Below are 21,049 nucleotides of genomic sequence, written 5' to 3' on the forward strand. Positions count from 1 at the left end.
CAGCCTTGGGGACCCACGGCGGGCTGGGAGCTGTCCAGGCAAGTGGCATGCCACCTGATGAGAGAGACTTTCACCCTCTGAAGAAAGAAAGAGGCACCTCGGACATGGGGGTCACCTTAGACATCAGGCATCACCTCGTGCACAGGTCACCTTGCGGGCAGGCTGTCTTTCCTTGGGCCGCACCAGGAGACTGAGGGATACTGGTGGCCCTGAACCTGGCTGGGGGCGCAGGGAGTTGAGATACCAGAGACCAGCTGGCCCAGAAGTCAGCCCTCAAGGTCAGAGGCAAAGACCTGGCCAGCAACTCCCCTGCCCCTTTCCTCCCCAACCTTCCTCACTAGAGGGGACGCTTGGGCTTTAACACCCTCATGACCAGGACATCTGAAGTCTTAGTCCTTTCTCAAGTGACATGCTAGCAAACGGTTTTGGGGCTTCCATTAAAACCACGTCTTTTATTTAGAAAACAGCTAATAACATTAGAAAAGGCAGAATCTTGGGCAGTAATATTTCCAATCATTTACATTTTTGGTTGTAAATTACAATAACAAAGGAAGCAAGTCTATGCAGAATGTTGTATAGAATGTATTTTTGCAAGTCAGCAAAAATAGATTAATTTGGAGGAGGTAGTGTAAAATAATAGTAACTATCATGGATTAAAGGCCCATACACCTACTTATGATTTTAAAAAACAACAACAAGCTTCTCAGAGGACTGCAAGAGAAGGAACCCTCTCCATGACAAAGAACATCTACGAAAAACTAAACGCCTAAGGCTAACATCACACTTCAGGCTGAAACATTGAGTATTTTCCTCCCCAGACTGGGAACGGGGTGGGAACGACCACTCTGACCAAGGCAGGTATGTCTGGCCAACACGGTGCCTGCCACGTAGTAGTTGCCCAGGAAATGGCTGGCTAACTGAGTGCATGAATGGATGAGAGGCAGGCTCTGCAAGGGCGAGGAAGCCCAAGTGAGCAGAGGCCCTGGGGCAGGGGTGGGCGGGGCTGATTTGAGCCACGCCCACTGGAGGAACTGGACTGGGGGCAGGGGAGGAGCAGGCTTTGTTTTTTTGTTTGTGTTTGTGTTTTTGTTTTTTAATTTTTTAAGGTTTCTTTTTGTTTTTGAGAGAGAGAGAGAGAGAGAGTGTGAGTGCACGGGCGTGAGAGAGCACAAATGGGGGAGGAACAGAGAGACAGGGAGACACCAAATCCAAAGCAGGCTCCAGGCTCTGAGCTGTCAGTACAGATCCTGACATGGGGCATGAACCCACAAACTGTGAGATCATGACCTGAGCCAAAGTCAGACGCTTAACCGACTGAGCCCCCCAGGTGGGAGGCAGGGTGAAGGCTGACACCAGAGGCCAGCTCCTTCCACCGAGGGCACTCCCCAGGCAGCTGGGGAAACAGGCTCACCATCCCCCTCCACGGACTTCCTTCTTGCCAGCCTGCCTCCCCTCGTGCTAATGGCAATATGCTTGGCCGAGAGTTCTGTCCTAGAGATGACAGCTACCCCAACACATTTCTAGGTCAGTGTAGGCTGACCATGAAAGAATTCATTCCCCCTCCCACCTAATGGCGCAACACACACACACACACACACACACACACACACACTCATGATTCTTGGTCCAGTGAGAGTGGCATCCAAGGACTAAGCCTGGTCCTGGGGTCGTCACCTCTTCTATGTTGCACACAAAGGATCCAATGAGATACATTTTTGCATAACCCCAACATTTACTTAGGTCTCAACAAGCATTTGTGGAGTGAATGAAAGTTTCCAACAACAAGAATTTAAAAAAAAAAAAAAAACTAGCAGGAAGACCCTGAAAATAGATTAGGTTCTGAAGGGTTCTAGGGGTCCTCTATATTTGATAATTTTTAAAATAATGGACTCCAACATCTTGCTACGAGATTGATAGTTGAAATAGAAAGAGCTAAATTTAGGGGCACCTAGGTGGCTCAGTCGGTTAAGCACCGGACTTCAGCTCAGGTCATGATCTCATGGGCTCATGGGTTCAAGCACCACGTCGGGCTCTGTGCTGATAGCTCAGAGCCTGGAGTCTGTTTCAGAGTCTATGTCTCCATCTCTCTCTGACCCTCCCCTGCTCACACTCTGTCTCTCAAAAATAAATAAATGTAAAAAAAAAAAAAAGAAAAAGAAAGAAAGAGCTAAATTTAGGGAGGAAATGTGACATTAGGCTACAGGCTGAATATGGAGCAAGACTAAGGAAAAGCTGAGCAGAAGAATCTCTGTGTGATGTGAATGAGCTGTCTGTTTATTCTTGTTTCCAGAACAATGGAGCTCACCATTGACGTCAATGTATGTGAAGAAACAAAAGGCCTTTGGGTGTGTGCAGGGTGCAGCTGAGCCTGGATTTGCTTGGTGTGTGTGTGTGTGCATGTGTATGTGTGTGTGTGTGTGTGTGTGTGTGTGTGTGTGTTAGGCAGGGAGGCACGGAGGGTTTCCAGGTGTCAGTGTCAGAGAAACAGGAGGAGGGGCCACTATCACTTTGGTGTGTGGACCGCACAGCAGGCCCCTCAGGGCTTATGTGGGAAGGGCTGTCCTGATGAACTTGGTATTTGCCCCAGTTTGCATCTGTGTCTGACAAAGCTGTATCCACACCTTGTCAAGGAGAGGGAAAGAAGTGGCTCCAACACAGGAATTCCTGAGTGTGGGTTTGGCTTTGAGAACTAGCAGCTTAGTTTGCCTGCAGGGAGATGGAGGGAAATGCTGGGCCCCTTCAGCCCCTCAGAGCCCAGCCAGCCTCCCCTGCCCGCCGGGACCCTGAAGTCTCTGAGCCTGTAGCAGCTGAACTGCCTCAGAGCCTGCATGCTGTTTCATGTTCTACAAGCAAGCCTCAGCCCTCCAGCTGGTCTGAGAGTAAGTTCCACTCTCTCTCTCCTGGTTCTTTAAACAGAAGGCTCGGGCTTAAGGTGCCCCCAACAATGCTTACTGAAAGAAAAAGTGGCAGCAGGATGCTCCGGACCTACTGTGTCCCAGAGCCCTATATACCCACCCCCGCCCCGCCCATGTGCCTCTGTGGCTCACGCCTTCTGAAAACCTCCCTTTTCCAAATGCCTTTCCAATACTCTGATTTATCTTCAGATCGCACACATCTTTCGCCTTTTACCAAATGCCTTTCCTTTCCCCTCTTCAAGTGCTGCTTCCCCCACGGACCCTCTGCGGATAACTCTGACCTTGGTTAATCTAAGATCCACGCCGCCCCATTTAGTATTTAAGTTCCCTTTTTATGAAGGAGACAGTCCTTTTCCCCTAATGACGTGGTTGGGAGCAGGGACACCGCTTCTTTCTTTGGTACCCGCTCCTAGTAACAATGTCCTAATTTGCTGAATCAAAATTTGCAACACATGATGTCATATATAAGAAAGGCCACTTGGAAGCTGAAGTCCTGGCAGGTGAGGACTTCGGTGGCCTGGGTGGGCGTGCACCCGGCCGGCTGGCCAGCCTTGGGTGGTTCCCCAGCAGCTTCAGCGCCCAGCTAAGGATGAATGGGAGTGAGTAAATGAATGAATAGGAATGAAAGATGTCCGCAGAGAGTTTCTCGCGGGGGCGCGCCTCCGGCCCGTAGCCACAGGTGGCGGCCTTCCAGGGCCCGGGCTTCAGCAGGATTCCGGCGGCCCAGCCGGCGGGTGCAAGGTGCACTGGACCGGGTCCCGTCCCGCACCCAGCTCCCCCCGGCCGAGGTGGTACGCGCCACTCCGAGCTGCCCTAGCCACATGACGCCGGCCGTCTTGAATGGGAGACGCCGAGACCGGAAGTGGAAGGGACCACTCGCGAAGACGAGGAGGGGGAGCCGAGCGCGCCGCGTCTTCATTGAGGAACCGACGCGGTGAACATGGAGTTCCATGTGCGACTTATGTAAAGAGAGCGATGGGCGCTGCAGCCAATGAACACGCGGCGCTGGCAGGCTCGGCCCCCTCGGTATGCAGATGAGGCTGAGCGTCGGCCAATGGCTGGAGGCGGGGGCGGGCGCGGCGCGCGCAGTCACGTTTTCCACTATGTGACAGCCGCGGCGGCGCTGCGGGCTACGCGCTGCTCGCGGCGGCGGCGGCGGCGGCGGCGGGAGCCGGGTTGGCGGAGCCACGCGCGGACGGACGCACGGACCAGCGGGGACGCGGCTCGGTGAGGGCGCGGCGTGACACGGCGGGCGGGGCGGGCGGGTGCCAGGCTGCGGCGCCGAGCGCGGTCGGGCAGCCCCCCTGGCTGGTTACGTAACCGCCGGGTTGGGCCTCGGGCAAGCGGTCTGGGGGTCCGTGGACCGGCGCCGGGCGGGCGGCGGCGGCTCCTGCAGCCCACGGAGGCGTAGTCCCAGAGTTTTCTGGGCCATTTGACTCCTCTCGTCTTAAAGGGGTGGTCTGGGGTGAGTACTGTTATCCCCATTTGGCAGATGGAGAAACTGAGGTCCAGAGAGATTAGTTAGGCAACTTGTCCAAGGTCGCGGAGCTACCGAGTGACTCCCACACGGGGACTGTTCTTCTCTAGATGATCTTCTTTAATGGACCCTACCCCGCCTCCCTGTGCCCCACGGGGAGAGGGTCCTGGGAAGGCTAAGGTCACCGGTTCAGTGCAGCCTTTCTGGGAACACGCAGGGCCCCTTGGGGGGCTGGCTTCCTGCTCTGAGGCCAGAGAGCCACGTCTCAGGCTGGGGAAGGACCACTGATGGGCGCTGGTCTAGGAGCGTTACCCGGGCAGCCCATGGGCCCCGTGGGCTAGGTGAGCAGAAAGAAGAGAGCCCCAGTGCCCAGGCCAGACCTAGAACCCTGTGGGCAGGGAGGCCGCACCCAGGGTTCACCCCCTTTGCCTCCCCTGGACCTCCCTGTATTGACCCCCTCTCCCCAGATTCAGTAGAAGGGGGCCCCGCTGTGTGATGAGCAATCACACCATCTTTTGGGGATGTACCTTGGCTGCCACGGCCAGCACATGGACCAGGGGGCAGGTAGCGGCCTGCTTCTGCGCTCCAGAGAGGCCAGGTAAGGGACGAGAATCTGGTTGCTGGGGTTTCCGTAATGTACACAGCAGAAAGCAGTTTGGAAAGCTGATTCATACAGCAGAGACAGAAGGCGCCCTGGAAGCCATCCAAGGTAACACCTTGGCTTGACAGATTAGGAAACTGAGGCACACCCCACCGCAGGGCCAGGCCAGGCCGTGGGTTTTCGCCGCGACCTTTCCATCCTCCTGAGGCTCTTGATCTGGGTCGGGGTGAGCGTCCCACATTCTACAGAGGCCTGAAACTGGGTGCCGAATGCTGACTGGGCCAGAATTTGGGGAGAGGAGCCCCAGGTCCCCCAAATGTTAAGAAGCCCAGTGCCGTGGTGGAAGTTTCTCCACGAATGCTTCTCACCTCCCCTGTCTGGTGCTGGGGGGGCCGTCTTCTCCCTGGCCGCACTGGGGCGATGCCCACCCCCTCGCCCCAGTGGGGGTTTCTTGCCCCAGGCTGGGTTTGGCCGAGAAGAAGCAGGGCTCTATCTGAAGGCTTTAATTGGCAACAGTTTTTACATACGAAGTTCATCACTTTTTCTAAGGCATAGGAGTGAAACAAGGAAAGGGACTCCTCTTTCTTCGGTGGAAGCGACGTGATATGCCAGCGAAGGGAGCCACTGTGGGTGCTCACAGTTATCTGTCACTTCATCTTGGTGTGACTCACTGGTGCAGAACTAACGCGGCCAGGCTTTCTGTGGGGGCTGAGGTGCTGGGCAGAGAGGGGGTGACTCAGCCGCCCCCCTGGGCCTCGGCGTCCTCACCTGCGCGGAGGGGCTCCGATGAGACAATCTGCCCGGTCTGCCTCCACGCCTGGGTTTCTGGGCTCCGGTTACTTACGGCCGATTTCCCCAAGCGCTCACGCGGAGACAGGTGTCTGATGCGCTCTCGCCTTCAGGTCACATCACAGTCCCGGTGAGGCAGGGCCGCGGCTTCGAAGGGAGGAGGGAAGCTTCCCTCGCTTGCGTTTCCTCACGCACGCGCTATCAGAGAAATCATGGGGGGCACGCCTCTGTTTTCAGACGGTGATGGAACTTTCCGGGCCCTCCGCGAACCGCAGGCTCCGTCAGGCCACCAGGTGACTGGCAGGACCTCCCAGCGGTTATTTAGTCCAAAGAACAAGTGGCCCTCAAAACGACTTTATTGGGCAAAACTCAGAAGAAACATAACCCCTCCCCTGCGCCACCTCTCTGCGCCCCGGGCCCCCCCGCCCCCCCGTGCGAGGCTGGCCACCTGCTGACCCCGCGGGGAGCCAGGGGTCCTGCCAGGGGCCTCTGATGGGCGCCGCCCCTCAGCTGTCCCGTCAGCCCCGGCTTCAGCAGGTCTGCAACAAGTGTGCTCACCCCAGGCGGCGGCCGCGGGGCCACGGGAGGCGACCGGGCGGCCGGGGTGCTCGCAGGCGCCGGGGCAGCTCCCTCCCCCCCGCACCCGAGCCGGAAGCTGAGGTGCCTCCCGCCTACCCGAGCGTGGGGCTCTGGACCGCAGAGCTGAGGGAATGAAAAGGAGCCTTGGGGAGGCCGCCCGCCTCCCTCCTGCCTTCTTCCTGCCATATTTGGACGGCGTTTTCCTCAGTCGCCCCGCCGGTCGTCGCCATGGAGAGCGCGGGTGTTTATGTAGCAGGACAAACATTTTCTCCGGATTAGGCAGCCTGGCCTCGGGGGAATTGGCTCGACCAGGAAGTAGCGAGCGCGTTACAATGTTCGGGGCTGTAAAACTCCGCGGGCTTCGGAGTCCAGACTGTGAGATGCCCGTCATATAAAGTGTGAAAACCGGCTGGATGAAGCAGGCTGTGAGCAGTCGGGCTGGCGGTGACCCAGGGGGTGGGTGACGGCTGGGGGGGGCAGACCCGGGGGCCTCTGGGGGAGGGGAGCTGGCAGTGTTCTGCCTCCAGAGCTGGGCACGAGGTATGCGGGTGAAGTCAGTTCATGGACACACGTCAAAACCTTACGATTTAGGGCTTTTCTGTATGTATCTTGAACTTTTGTTTCAAAAATGTGACCACCTTAAGTGAGGGGACCACACGTACGCCGACTTATTTCCACCAAGAAATGCACTATTTCAAGTGTGGCGGCGGCGGCCGCAGAGGGTGGAACTGGACCAGGCTGTGCTTTCATGCCGTTTTTTGGTGTGTTTTTTTTGCTGTTTACCATGGAAACTCTGAATGCCTGTGAAAGTAGAGAGGATGGTGTAATGAACCCTGATGAACTCATCAGCCGGCTTGGACCAGCTGGCTCCCGGCCCCTCTCCTTCCACACCCCTATCCCCTCCTTCCCCCCCACCCCCTCCCTTACCCCGTGTTATTGTGAGGCTGTCCCAGACTATGATCTCACTGCGGACTGCGCTTTCTAAATGTTCCTGTGTCCAGTCAGGGCAACCCTTGCTGTTAAAGGGCGGTCACATGACCAGGATCCTTCCCTTGGACATCTGCAAAGGGGGCGGCCAGGGGCACCCCAGCTTTCCCCGCCGCCCCCTTTTTAGCCTGGCCGTCCTCTCCTTTCTGGAGCCCCCGGCGCCCCGGGCTCTGAGCACTTCTCCCCAGGGGCGGACACAGGTGTGGCCCGGGGCTCCCCAGGGCCCTGGCAGTACCGGCACCAGCAGGTGCTCCGTGAACGTTTGTGGGAGGCAGGAGGCAAAGTCCGCTCTGACGAGCGTGCTGGTTTTGCCAAGTCGGCACAGCGAGGCCGGTGCCTCGGAGCCGTTGGTGCTGAGCGATGCATTTTCTGGAACGATGAAGCTTCAGGTGGTTTGGTTGGTTTGTTGCTTCACGCGTCTGTCCTGCTCGCCAGACCCTCTGGGCAAAGATGCGCTCTCCAGCCCAGGTAATCTCGTGACTCCTACCCAGTGACTCCTACTCAGGCAGGCGCCCGGGGGCGGAGGGCGGCAGAGTGAGCGATGCCACCGCCTGGGGCAGGTCTTCACTGCCTGGGCTGGGGGCGCCCGGCTGAGCAGCTTTCCTGGTGGCAGGGAGACGTCTCCTTTAAAAAAAATTATTTCGTACCCCTCTGTTGGCCCGTAGTGATTGGCGGTCCGGGTAAAAGCTAGCCTTTGTCGGACGCAACTGCATTCCAGTCGGTTGGCGCAGGCTGGGTCACTTAGCCAACGAGAGGTGGGTGCTGCTGTCACCCCCGTCACCGGTGAGGGGACGAGGCGCGGCAGGCTTAGGAGCTGGCCCGGCTCACACCCCCGTTGGGAAGAGGTGGAACCCACCGGTGCCCTCGCCACACAGGGCGGCCCCCTTCACCCCTCGGCCTTCAGGACTCACTCAGCAGGGAGGCCCGGCCGCTCATCTGGGGGGGCCTGTGGGATGAGATGGATGCCATCCAGGGCGCTGGGGAAGGAGGAGGGCAGGGGCGGGGATGCCCTCAGCACCCTGGACAGCCCCTTGGCGACTCTACTGAACTGCTTCCCCCTGGTAGATCTTGTTCAGGACTCGGTTTCCCATCTCACTCACGATGGAGCCGGGGCCCTGGCCCTGCCCCTGTGAGGTCCTGGGGATCCAGCTCTCACCTCACATCACCCTCCTGCCCTCTGCCTCGCCCACTCTGCTCCAGACTGGTCCCACTTCCTCACATGCCCCTGCCTCAGGACCTTTGCACTTGCTTCCCCATCACCCCCTGCCTAGAATATTCTCCCCCAGCACCTTCCTGGCCCACTCTCTCACTCTCTTTACTCTTCTAAGCAGGATCCGGGCCAAGTCTTAACAGTAGCATTTCCCTGTCCCAGGACAGCAAGAGTGAGGGGAAGAGGAAGCAGGGAAGCTCGGATGAGCCCCCCCCCCCCCCGCGAGGACACCCGCTGAGACAGAGGAGGCCCAGCTGGTGTTTGAGCCTCCAGGGCCTCGTCAGAAAGGCCGTCCAGAAAAAGAAGGAGGAAGGACAGAAAGGAAAGCTTCACAACTCCATCCAAGGGAGGGACACAGCGGCTGTTTCCCTGCTGACCGGGCCTCTCTCCCACCCCCCACGGCCAGAGCTCTTGTCCCTCAGGCCCAGTTGCCTCGCCAGGCCCCCCGGCAGCAGCTGGCGAGGCAGGGGCCTCCTTTAAGGCCATGCGTGGCCAGCACAGCCCAGCGTTCCCGGTGGCCTCTGGTGTGAGGCCCAGAGGACCCAGGGACCATACCCTCAGTGGTGGCTGTGGGCCTGAGGAGAGCGAGGCCCAGGGGCTGTGACTCAGCGCCACCCATGGGGGCTCAAGTACAAGGTCAGACGTTGCCTGTGCACGCGGCTTCCCTGGCGGCACACCCAGCCTCCCCCCGCAACAAGTGCTTCTTTCTCCGTAGCACTTAGCACTAACCCGCCATATACGCCGTCCCCGTGATCTTTCCCCCACTGGGACGTAAGCTCTGTGAGGACAGGAGACGCCTGTCCCGGTCCCCGACGCGCACCAGCCCAAGGCGCCACGTGCCCTAGGAGCGAGTGAGTCAATGGACAGCAGCGCCTGAGCGCGGTGTGCCACTTTGATGTTGTTATTCGGTGTCCTGTGATGTCCTCCTTTGTGTCCCAGCGTCTTCCTGTACCAGGGTGTCTTGCCCACCTCTTTTTAGCAGGTGCGCAGTGTCCTCTAGCACAGGTGTCCCCGCCTTTAACAACACGTGGGGGGCTCTGGGGTTACAGCAGGGACCAGCTCAGAGCTCAGCACATCAGGGCGGAGCACGGGGGGAGTCCAGCAGCGGCCGCACGGTGGAGGAGAGGAAGCCACTGGGGATGCGGGCCGGGGGGGGGGGGGGGAGTCAGTGCTGTTTGTGCAGGGTGGACACGGGCTGTCTGCAGGATGGGTCTTCTGGGCACCAGGGGGCAGCAAGCGCAAGTCCCTGAGGGAGGAGCGGAGCGTCAGGGCCGTAGACCATCATGCGGAAGGGGGCTGGGCTCCGAGCCGTGGGAGCGGAGGAGCTCACCCACTGCTGCGTGGGCAGGGGAGGCACACGCTCAGATTGAAGTCTAGGCTGGCGCCGGCCAGGGTGCTCGTGGTGGACAAGGTGCCCGAGACGTCCTTTGGTGGTTGTATCCCTCCAACACCACACTCATGGGTCTTTGCGCCCGCATACGGGCATTCCCACGGGCAGAGGGGCTCCTGGCAGTGGGAAGAAGTGCAGATTATAAATGTTGCTGGACATGCGCAGAGTCCCCTCCAGAAAGACCGACTTAGTGACCACAGTGCACAAAAGTCCTCAGCCTCGTGGACGCTGGGCACCTTCAGTCCCACTCACTTCTGGTAGCCTCATCCTTTGCCTTTTCCTCGTGACTGCCGAGGTCGAGCATCCCTCCGTGTTTATAGAACTTGGGCGTTCCTCCTGGTGGGAATAGCCTGTTCTTAGTGTCTGGTCTCTCTCTCCCCCCAAAGTTGGCATCTTTCATTCTGTCAACGAGTCAGCCAGAACTTGCCTGAAATGTTCAAAACAAGCAGTCAAATGGACAAAACAAAGATGAGTAGTAGACTTGTTTTGTTCCTGACTTTGCTCAGGCATTTCAGCTCCTCTGATCCAGGACCCTGCTAGCCCGCCGCTGAGCCCATAATGGGCAGGCGTGCTCGGCGAAGGCCTCCTCCCTTCGACCGCAGCCTCCTCCTCCTCTCTGTGTCTTCTGCCCAGGACTTGCATGACTTTCCATCCTTTGTAGCTAATCTGCTTGTTTCTCCCGTTTGGATGTTTTCCCCCTGAAAACATCATTTATCATTGGGACGTTGCTGGCTTGGACTCTTCTGGTAACTTTGCCGGGCATTCAGGGGGTCCTTCGACCAGCAGCTGCGAACCCGTCTGCAGCCAGCGTGGCTTTCTCGGTGTGTATCTTTCGTTATAATCTCTCTCTTAATGTCGTGGCATCTCTTCCAGAAAGAGATGTTACCACAGGTAGAAACACGGCTCTGATATCATTGCTCCCTCTTTCCACTTTTCAGAGTTCCTCGTGCTCCCCCTCCCCCTCCCCGGGGCCATCTCGTTCATTATTGACTCTGGGCTTGGTCTCTCTGATGTTCTGTTCTCAGGTGGCATTTTCTTCTCATTCTGTGGCTTCAGCTCGTCCTTGATTAATTGTTTCCTTGAACCCACCATTTCTTGGTTTTTATTTGTGATCCGGCGTAGGTGCCATCCTGGATCGGCTGGCCTCCCCCACACCCTGTGGCTTCGGTTCTTCTGCCGGGCTGCCCGTCTTCAGAAGCTGCACGTGGGCTTTTCCCCACTCGTTGCTTCATGAGCAGGGCCGGGTCTAATCGAACCTGCTGTTTCCCGGAGGCCAATGTGGTTGGATTCCCCCCGGGTGCCCGTCTTCGGGAGCAGGCGGGCACAGATCCAGAGCCATGGTGGCCTCGAGCAAGTCACTGACCTGTTTTCTCATCTGTGGACTGGAACTAGGAATGGCATCCTGTGTGCTTTCCGTGGCCTCTGATCACGAGGGTTACGTGAGACACTGTGTGTCCACAGTCACCGCCACCAACCCCGTGTCTGCGCTGGTCCTCTGAGCACACGTTCTGTCCCCAGGGACTCCGCTCAGTCAGGGCGCTGCGGCTGGGCCCTCCCCGCTCAGTGCCCAAGGCTGGCCTTCCAGGCCTGTGCCAGCGGGTGCCCTTGCTTGCTGGCTTCCTGACGCCAAGGTCAGGAGGGGAGGGGAGCCAGGGGTCTATACCCCCAGGTCCTGCCTTGAGAACTGAGAACGCACCGCTCGCTCACCCCCGTGGCTGTCTTCCAGGATGACTGCAGGAGCCTGAGGGCCGGCCTGCCTCTCACTTCAGCCCCTCCACCCTCGGCCCCTAAAGCGCAAGTTAGTTTCTGCACCGTACAGTGGTGAGGACGCGTCCAGATGCAACAGGGTCCACGCATCCGCTACTTCCAGTCCTTCAGTGGCTTCGCGCTGGTCCCTCTGCCCCAGCAGGCCGCGTGCGCACACCCGCTCTGCCCACTTCACAGGGCAGCCCCTGCCTCGCAGCCTCCTCTCTCCTGGGAGGTGTGCCCTGCCCACGGCCTGGACTTGGGGTCCCCTGCAGCTGGGGCTGCCGAGCCTTCTGAGTGCTCCTGCTCCCCAGCGTCACCCGGGTAGATTTGTACAACGCAGGCTCCTAGGCCGCGCCAGCCGTCCGGGGGATCCGTAGTTTCCCCAGAGCTCCCCACACGGTGGGCGGTGGGCACGGACGCCCTTGTGGGCTCCTGACCAGACGTCGGCAGTTGGAGATGCCGGGGAATGCATGGCAGGGGGGTGCTCAGTGAATAAGAACAAAAACACTCGCAATTGACTGACGGCTTCCAGCTTATTTAGCAAAATGTGGAAACAGATCTCAGAGGCAGCCGCGATGACTGCAGTCTTTGAGGCCCGCTGACATTTCTTTCTTTTCCAGCTTCGTTGTGGTGCCAACATGAACAGATACGCGGGGTGCCTGCCCCACGCCCCCACCCAGGAGCTGGTGGAGCCCCAGCCTCACGGAAACCCCCTCCAGGAAGACGTGGACATGAGCAGTGGCTCCAGCGGAAATGAAACCAGCGAAAACCACCCCACGCAGGGCAGCGAGGAGCTGGGGGTGCTGGGCGGGCCGCCCGTCGCCCACCAGGGGTAGGTGGGACCCTGGGCCCACCCAGGCCAGGCCATGTCTGTTTTCCCTGCGTCTCCTCCCGTTTGATTGCTTTTGCGGTCTTTAAATCACAATGACCCAGTTTTTCAACATTAAAAAAAAAATCTCATTAACTCAGAATAACCACAATTTACTCTAACAATGGGACTGTGGGTGTGGAATATCTGACCGCCAGCAGACAGAGGCTAAGCAGGAGCCGCGAGATCTTGGGGGCAAGGGGTCTGGAGACCCGCTAGCAAATGACTTTGGTCCCTCGGTCCTTCTCGTAACTTCGGTTTTCTGGTATCAGAAGGTTTTCTGTTCCCGCTTTCTCTCCCGCTCATACTTTTTCTCAATTGGCTTAATCTGGTCTACTCTCGCGGGATGGGGGGAGGCGAGGGGGGCGTGCAGTCCTCTGAGTCTGGCCTCCTGTCTCACGCTTACAGCCCAGACGCCTTTGGCCTCCTGATGGCGAAGTCCGAACACAGCACAACAGCGAGTGGCTGCAGGTGAGGCCCGTTGGAAGCCCCTTGCTTCTGGGGCTTGGGACACATTGGGATGTGTCCCTGGAGGTTCACCCTGGGGTCACAGGACAGTTTTTCAAGCCTCTGCCAGAGCCCATTGGTCTGCACGGCTTGGCTGTGAGCCAAGGGGCCCTTTCACACACCGGCTACTCAGAGCCCCTGGTGGCACCCCACGTCTGGAGCCCTTCCTACCCATCTTCACAGATGTCTGCACCCTAGACATGTCCACCTGGAACATTCCGTGCCCACTCTAGGTGCTTGTGACACAGATATCCTTTGTTTCCTGTCCGCAGAATTTTTGTATGACGGCTGGGGCAGACCCCAGCCCTTAGGCCCGGGCGTGCGGGCACCTGGCCATCTCCCCCAGAGAGACCTGATTTCTAGTGTTCTTTCTGCTCCCTCTGCTCTTACCAGGAGGTGCCCACCTGTTCCGGCTTCCTGCTGTCTCTGTATCCTTAAGTTTAGACGTCCTTCCTGGAACTTTCCTCCTTCACATTCCCGCCCCAGGAAACTGCTTTGCTGTGCTCTGTAGTGTCCATCGCTCGATGCTTTTCTGTCTGACACAGGTCGGGCAGCCAGTGCTCCAGGTGGGGGCCGGCTCAGCCCGACTGCGGGTCGACCAGCAGGCCGTGCTGGGTAAAGGCGGGCTCCAGCCGTGGGGATGGGGAGCCCCGGGGGAGGGGTTCGTGCCACACTCACTTGGGTCAGAGCAGTGGTCCTCAGCCGGGCCGTCTCGATCCCCCCCCCCGCAGGAGATGTCTGCAGGGTCAGGAGACCTCTCCGGTCGTCACAGGTGGTGGGGCTGCTTCCGGCCTGTGCCGGGTGAGCCCAGGGATCCTGCGGCGCATCCCACAGTGCGCCAGAGACCCGCGTGGACCAGACCGTCCTAGGGGCCTGGTGCAGACACGCGGCTAGAGGCCCGGGAAGGAGGAGCCAGGGAAGCGAACGTGTGATCGCCTTTTTCTTTAATCCCACAGCAGCGAGCAGTCTGCAAAAGCGGACACGCACAAGGAGCTGATAAAAACACTGAAGGAGCTGAAGGTCCACCTCCCTGGAGACAAGAAGGCCAAAGGGAAGGCCAGCACGCTGGCGACCTTGAAGTATGCACTGAGGAGTGTGAAGCAGGTGAAAGGTATGTCCGGCCATGCGTGGGATCCAGGCCTGTAGAGATTGGCGGGATTGGGGTCCACTTTCTAAAACCCAGTCCTGAGACTGGAAGGAAGTTGTAGGAGTCTGGTGAAGCGCGATGATGGGAAACCTTAACTCTTCAGCAGTGTTCTACTGTACTTGGCTTTTAGAGAGAGAAAAACAACAGGTAGAAAAGCAGCCGATGAAAGAAGCGTATTTGCGGCATTATGCTCTGTGCTCTGGGCTGGGGTCAGAGAGCACAGGGTCCTCCAGGCTCGGGCCAGAGCTGCTGGCCCCGCTGCGTGAGCAGCTCGCAGCGGGAATGTGAGTTGAGCTGAGGGCTGGTCGCTCCTTTGAAAACTGACAAGAAGAAATGCTCCTCTTCTCAGTGGGTTAAGCATCTGACTCTTGATCGCGGCTCAGGTCATGATCTCATGATTCGTGAGATGGAGCCCCACGTCTGGCTCTGTGCTGACAGTGCGGAGCCGGCTTCAGATTCTCTCTGTCCCTCCGCTGTGCATTCTCTCTCTCTCTCCCCGCCACCTCTCAAAAATAAATAAATAAAAATAACAAAGAAGAGACACAGGGAGGCTTTTGCCAGATCTCATTCTCACAGGACAGTATTTTAGGGCTCCTGATTGAGACCTTGAGCAGTTTTTTTTTTTAATGTTTCATTTATTTCTAGGAGAGAGAGAGACAGCGTGAGCAGGGGAGGGTCAGAGAGAGAGGGAGTCACAGACTCTGAAACAGGCTCCAGCTGGCAGTCAGCACAGAGCCCGACGCGGGGCTCGAACCCACGAACCACGAGATCATGACCTGAGCGAAAGTCGGACGCTTAACCGACTAAGCCACCCAGGTGCCCCTTGAGCAGTTGGTTTCTTGATGTAAAAGTGCATGTGTCTCACCCAGGAAGCCAGGCACCGCGCCTCCTCCCGTCACAGGCTCCGCCCACATGCTGCTCCGCTCTCAGCTGGAGCGGATTATGTAAGGGCCCTGGGGCTGGTCCGTGGCCTAGACCAAGGCTTCCACCTGAGGACACCTGAGCCGCATCCTCACAGATGCAGTGCGGGCTCTGTGAACAATACTGCAGTCTCCAAAATCTGCACCATCCGGCTCAGACGCTTGACATTTCCGTAAACTCTAAGCCCCTTACGTAACTGCCGACAGAGCTGAGTCTGCCTTCACTGGGGCTGCGGCTGGATTCCCGTGAGCAGGTGCCTGCCCCCCCCCCCGCCCCCCCCCCGGGACTCAGGTGACCGCAGGTGCCTCTGTCTCCCAGACAAGTAAGGGGCACAGCGCCCTAAGGACACGCACACGCGCCAGCTCTTCTCGTGAAGCAGGAGCTCGGCTGCTGGGGGAGCCCTTCTGCAGACGCCCGTCCCCAGGGGTCGGGCCGTGAGCCCTCTGTTCGGGGTCATGTCAGGAAGCTTCAGCTGCAGACAGTCAGAAAGGTCTGGGCAGCCTCACCTTTTGGTCTGTTGCTGGCCGTGGGGATGCGAGCTTGGAGAGTTGTTTAACATTCCCCGCAGAGCTTGCGAGAACACAGCAGAAAGCTTGGAGGACACCAGGGGAACCCTTTCCGTTATACCAGAAACGCCCCTAACTCCTGCACTTTGAGGAATCTCTTAGCTGGTTTGGTCCCTTATGAGCAGCAAGCAGAGACGGAAGACAAGCCAGCATCTCGTAGGGCAGACGAGGGGGTGCCTGTCCCTCTACCAGGGAGCCCCGGCCCCGCTCTACCTACTTGACCCTCGTGTGCACAACCCGCACACACAAGCCCCAGGGGACTCTGTACACCAGAAACAAGCGTAAGAATAGAAAAGCCTGGGGGGCTGAGATCAAGACCAGACAATGGCTTTATTCTGTTACCCTCAGTGACTCCCTCCAGGCACGGCTCGCATTCAGGGCAAGGTTTGTCACTTGTGATGGATACGAAGCCACGGCCCAAGTAGTCTCCATGTTTCCTGACATTTGAACAGCTTTTGTCAGGAGGGCGCCGCCGCTCATCCCGCGCAGCCTGGCGGGAAGAGCTGTGCCGGGCGTGGGGAGCCAGGCTCTGCGCTGTGCGGCGTGCGGTGTGCGGCGTGCGGTGTGCGGCGTGCGCTGGCTTCCGGGGTGCCCTCGTCAGCCCCGGTTTCCCGGCAGGCTCCTGTCTAAACCCGTGTCTGTTCTGTGAGGGTTAGTATAGTAAAAACAGACCCCATTCCCGGCCAGCCCACCCAAGGGTGCTCACAGACTGCACTGAAGGGCGGGTCTGCCAGCACCCCTGCCCGGGGGCTGACCCCCTCCGGAGGCTGGGGCAGCACCATGATAGTCTGCTCTTGAAAGATGTATGTCCTGGATGAGTGGGTCTGTCTGGATGGCAGCACCAGGGCCAGCGGGGACCACGTACTGGGGCCACGGCCATCCTCCGGGGGGAGGCCCTTGTGCTCTGATTAAAGACCTTGTGGGCAAACTGAGGATTAGGTGCAACTCTACACCCATCTTATTTAGAATAATGTGTACTTACTACCTTGTTTTTATTTTATTTTTTGTTACTTATCTTTTGAGAGACAGAGAGAGACAGAACATGAGCAGGGGAGGGGCAGAGAGAGGGAGACACAGAATCTGAAGCAGCTCCAGGCTCTGAGCTGTCAGCACAGAGCCCGACGTAGGGCTCAAACCCACAAGTCGTGAGATCATGACCTGAGCTGAAGTCGGACGCTTAACCGACTGAGCCCCCCAGGCGCCCCGTGTGCTTACCATGTTAGAAGCTCTATAATCACAGGTCTTCAGAGTTTTCTGGAAAAATAAAACAGATTTCTGTTTGCTTTGCCTTCACATTTCTCTGTTCTCTTCTCCCGGCGTCTGAGGAAGCTAGCGCACATAGCCCACTTTTCCGTGAGGAAAGCAGAGCCCCGACGCGGGGAGGTAGGGGAGGTCGGAGCGGTTTTCAGGGCCCCCTGTGTCTCCCGCAGCCAGTGAGGAGTACTACCAGCTGCTCATGTCCACCGAGAACCAGCCCTGCGGCGCCGGCGTGCCCTCCTACACCGTGGAGGCCATCGAGGGGGTCACTTCCGAGTTCATCGTGAAGAACGCAGTAAGTGTCCCCACGAGCAGAGCCTTCCCCCCGCAGGCCGAGCCCTTCCTCCGGGTGAGCTGGCTACACCGCCTGCTGCAGAGTTCAGGATATCAGGAAATAAGTTCTTGCCTTAAATGAGAACGAGGTAGAGTCAGTGATTCAGAAGCCGCAGTTGTGTTGCAGACGCCCAAGGCTTTCTGAGACTGTCCTTCCCTCCCGGTGACCCCACCCCGTTCCTGGCCTGTGTAAGAGCAAGCCCTACCGTGACCGAGCAGTCACCCGGTGACCTTAGGCTCATGTTGGGGGGTGGCACCTGGGATTTGAGCTCAGCTCGCCAGACTCCAACGCTCATGTGTTTTTAAGCAGCCGTTAGGGTGGGGGCAGCCTTGGTCGTCTGGGGGAAGATGAGTCAAGTTTCCCTTCCCTGCGCCCCTACTTTGCAGAGAGCAGACCAAGGGCAGGTGGGGACGCAGACACACTGGGATCCTGGCGGAACTGGCCTGGAGAGCGGGGCTCCCCGGTCCCTCCCACGTCCTTCCTCCAGTGTCCCCACCGCGGCTGAAGCCCCTGGGAGCTCCGGGCCAGGGCTCGGGCCGCTAGCCAGTAGGGCTGGGGGGAGCCCCGCTCCCGGGGAGAGAGACGGGCTGGAGGGGAGGAGGCGGCCCAGAGGCCTCCCCTGCCCCCAGCCTGTGGCCCTTGCGGGGGTGGGGGGGCAGGCAGCCCGTCCAGGCCCCGAGTGCCGTCCCCACTGAGCCGCCTCTCCCTTCCAGGGCATGTTTGCCGCAGTGGTGTCGCTGGTCACCGGGAAGGTCCTGTACATCTCTGACCAAGTTGCCTCCATCTTTCACTGTAAAAGGGACGTCTTCCACGGCGCCAGGTTCGTGGAGTTCCTGGCGCCCCACGACGTCAGCGTCTTCCACGCGGCCACCACGCCTTACAAGCTCCCGCCCTGGAGCGTCTGCAGCGGGGCAGGTGAGGGCCCGGGGCGCTGGACGCCCCCTCTCGCGTGCCCGCAGGGCATGGGGGCTCCGGGGGCCCAGGCTGGCCCTCCCCCGGGACAGGGCACGTGCCCCACCTCTCCTCTGCCAGAAACTGGCGCTCGGTGCCCCTGCGCGACAGCTGTCTGAGGCCAAAGACAGAAAGCTGCTTGTTCAGGCTAAACATAGGAAAGGAGTCTTCATGAACTTCAGAGAGGGAAGACCTTTCGAGAAGACTTTAAGAAACATTAGGCGTGTTAGAAACGAAGTTGTTCTGAGAAGCTGGCATGTTGGGTGGACCCGCGGGGCGCAGAGGCCAGGGCCTGCTTCCTGCGGGACCGCAGGGCCGGGCCAGGCGGCGATGCCGCAGTGGCGGGGCGAGCGCTCCTCGCCGTGGCCTGGGCGGCCTTGCGCCAGGGACCGGGCTCAGACCCGAGCTCTGCAGGCCGGTCAGGCTCCAGTCTGCACAGCGGCCAGACGAGTTTTGGCAGAAATGTGGCACGGGGTCCTGGCAGAAGGCAGCAGACAGGGGAGGGCCCCAGCCAGCTCAGGCCTTCCCCGAAGCCCCCCCACGCCGTCAGTGACCAGGCCGCCAGCAGAAGCCTCCCTTTTGCTGTGTAAGCCCCGCAGCATCTGTCTGCCCGTCCGCCATGGGGCTCTGGTCTCCTGGAGCTGAACTTGAACTGAAGCGCAGGGACACTAAGGAACCGGGAGGGAGGGACAGGGGAACAGTGGGGCTCGGCGGGACAGGGGTTCATCCCAGAGAAGCGTGGCCTCAGTCGTGGCCGTGGCTGGAGGCGGCCTGGGCCCCACATCGCCCAGAACTGGCACCTGCTTCGCCCTTGACTCAGGTCCGCATCTCTGCTCCTCAGCCCCACTCGCACCGCCTCCTGGGTCGTGGGCCCCCGTCCCCACCTGCTCCCCTCCTCCTCCTGCTCCCAGTCTGCAGGCCGGCGGCCACCTGGCCACCACCCCCGCGCCGCACCTTCCCGACAGCGGACGAGCCGGGACTGTGCTGTAGGGCCGACTCCCCAAAGGAGGCGCTCAGTTTTGGTTTCAGATGTAGAGCCGCCTGCCTTCTCCCAGAAATCCCAATGCGGACTGTCTGGTCATGTCACTAAAGCTCATGGGGTGTGTCACGAGGACCCGTAGGTCCCTGCGTGGAAGCGACATCACTCCGCACGAGGGTATACGGCGTGAGCAGACCGGCACTGTCCCCCTGGGGTGGCTGCCACTGAGCTTTTGTCTGAATAAAAAAGGACCAGGTGACTTCTCTGACGCCCTTCCAGGCGGTAATTCTGCACGATGTTCCCTCATTAGGGGTTTCCTGCTTTTCCTTTTTCTTCTGAGTAGAGGAAACTTGATGTGAAAGATGAACGTCTGAGATTTTAAAAAATGCCTTTATTGCAGCAACACCATTCACTTGTCTCTGGTGATGCCGGTGTTGCTCAGTGGCTCAGATTCTGCAGAAGGTTCATATTTTAGTGAAAGGGTTGACATGAGCTCTGGAATGGCCGCCTGTTAGAACTGAATACGACCGAAACACGTCGGTAGAAGTGCTTAGAGCTCTACACACACACGTTCCACACATCAGTCAGTGTTTTCCCAGGTTAAGTGGTTTATCAGTTGGTGCGTCTGTGGCAGCTTCTGAACCGTTCCACCAACAGTAGCCTTCTGACGACAGACTCGTAGCCTTTGAAGTGCTCCTGAGCCCATTTCAGCCAGACGGTCTCCGAGGGCTCCAATTGGGACCCGTGTAAATGGGCATTCGCACCTGGCTCCGGGTTCCCCCTCTTCCCTGTGGCATGTTGGTGCGACTGGATGAGTGACTCAGGGTTCTCTCTCTCTCTCTCTCTCTCTCTCTCTTTTAGATTCATTTGCTCAAGAATGCATGGAGGAGAAATCTTTCTTCTGCCGAGTCAGGTAAGCCCCGTGCCTGGCTTCCCCAGGCTGGGCGCAAACATTCCCCGGAGCCCCGCTTGTGGGGCTGAGGAGGTGTGGGAGGGGCCCCCACCATCTCCTGCTGTGCCGTGGCCCTCTGCGCCCCGTGCCCCTCTGCGCCCCGGCTCCTCAGGGTAGAGGCCCTGCAAAGGCACCCTGCCATAGAGCATGCATGTTCCTGAAAAGTCTGTGTGCAAACTGCCTTTCAGATGTCCACAGGGAGGGGCACCTGGGGGTTCAGTCGGTGAAGTGTCTGACTTCAGCTCAGGTCATGATCTCACTGTTTGTGGGTTCAAGCCCCACGTCCGGTTCTGTGCTGACAGCTCAGAGCCTGGAGCCGCTTCAGATTCTGTGTCTCCCTCGCTCTCTGCCCCTCCCCTGCCTGCGCTCCGTCTCTCTCAATAATAAGTAAATATCTTTAAAAAATTTTTTAATAAAAAAATGTGCACGGGGAGTTAAGACAGCATGGCCAGCGGTAGGGTGATTCGTTCCTCGTGCAGAACGTCAGCTGGAGCCAGGACTTGGTGCCCATCACCTGGGACAGCAGCCCAAGGCCCTTAACTGGGAAGGCCCGTACCCCAGGGCCCGAGAGGACCCCGAAAGCACATGTAGCCTGTAGCTCAAGTGTGTGTTTTCCAGGGAGAGCCCCATAGCTTCCCCAACAGGCTTTTGGCCCAAAACAGGGGACCGGGTATGCGTGTGGCCGCAGCACCAGGAGGGGCCCCTGGCCGGGCACTGATGCTCTGGGCAGCCGGGGCTGGGGCCTCAGTATTGACGCAATGCCTTCTCCCCCAAGAAAAACATGAACTGCTCTGGAGAAGGTGTCCCACTGCCCAGGGCTGTCCGGTCTTCGCGGTGCCCTCTCATGTCATGGCAACGCGAGGGAGTGGG

General features: G+C 58.8%; 1 protein-coding gene across 2 annotated transcripts in view; it reads left to right on the top strand.

Annotated features, from left to right (window-relative positions):
• Positions 1-2,779: 2,779 nt before the first annotated feature.
• The window catches only part of PER2 (period circadian regulator 2), a 37,656-nt gene continuing 19,386 nt past the window's right edge, over positions 2,780-21,049 (top strand). The window contains exons 1-7 of one of the 2 annotated variants that reach the window (XM_039228621.1): positions 2,780-2,879; positions 12,318-12,529; positions 12,974-13,036; positions 14,029-14,183; positions 17,137-17,258; positions 18,011-18,212; positions 20,089-20,140. In XM_039228621.1, the coding sequence (XP_039084552.1) occupies positions 2,829-2,879; positions 12,318-12,529; positions 12,974-13,036; positions 14,029-14,183; positions 17,137-17,258; positions 18,011-18,212; positions 20,089-20,140 (857 nt within the window). In that variant the 5' untranslated portion in view covers positions 2,780-2,828. Of the gene's footprint in view, positions 2,880-4,081; positions 4,143-12,317; positions 12,530-12,973; positions 13,037-14,028; positions 14,184-17,136; positions 17,259-18,010; positions 18,213-20,088; positions 20,141-21,049 lie in introns of those variants that run through there. The other variant, XM_039228622.1, reaches the window with a different exon arrangement.

The sequence above is a fragment of the Hyaena hyaena genome, unplaced genomic scaffold (assembly GCF_003009895.1).
Source record: "Hyaena hyaena isolate Hyena2069 unplaced genomic scaffold, ASM300989v1 scaffold_31, whole genome shotgun sequence".
Lineage (NCBI taxonomy): Eukaryota > Metazoa > Chordata > Mammalia > Carnivora > Hyaenidae > Hyaena > Hyaena hyaena.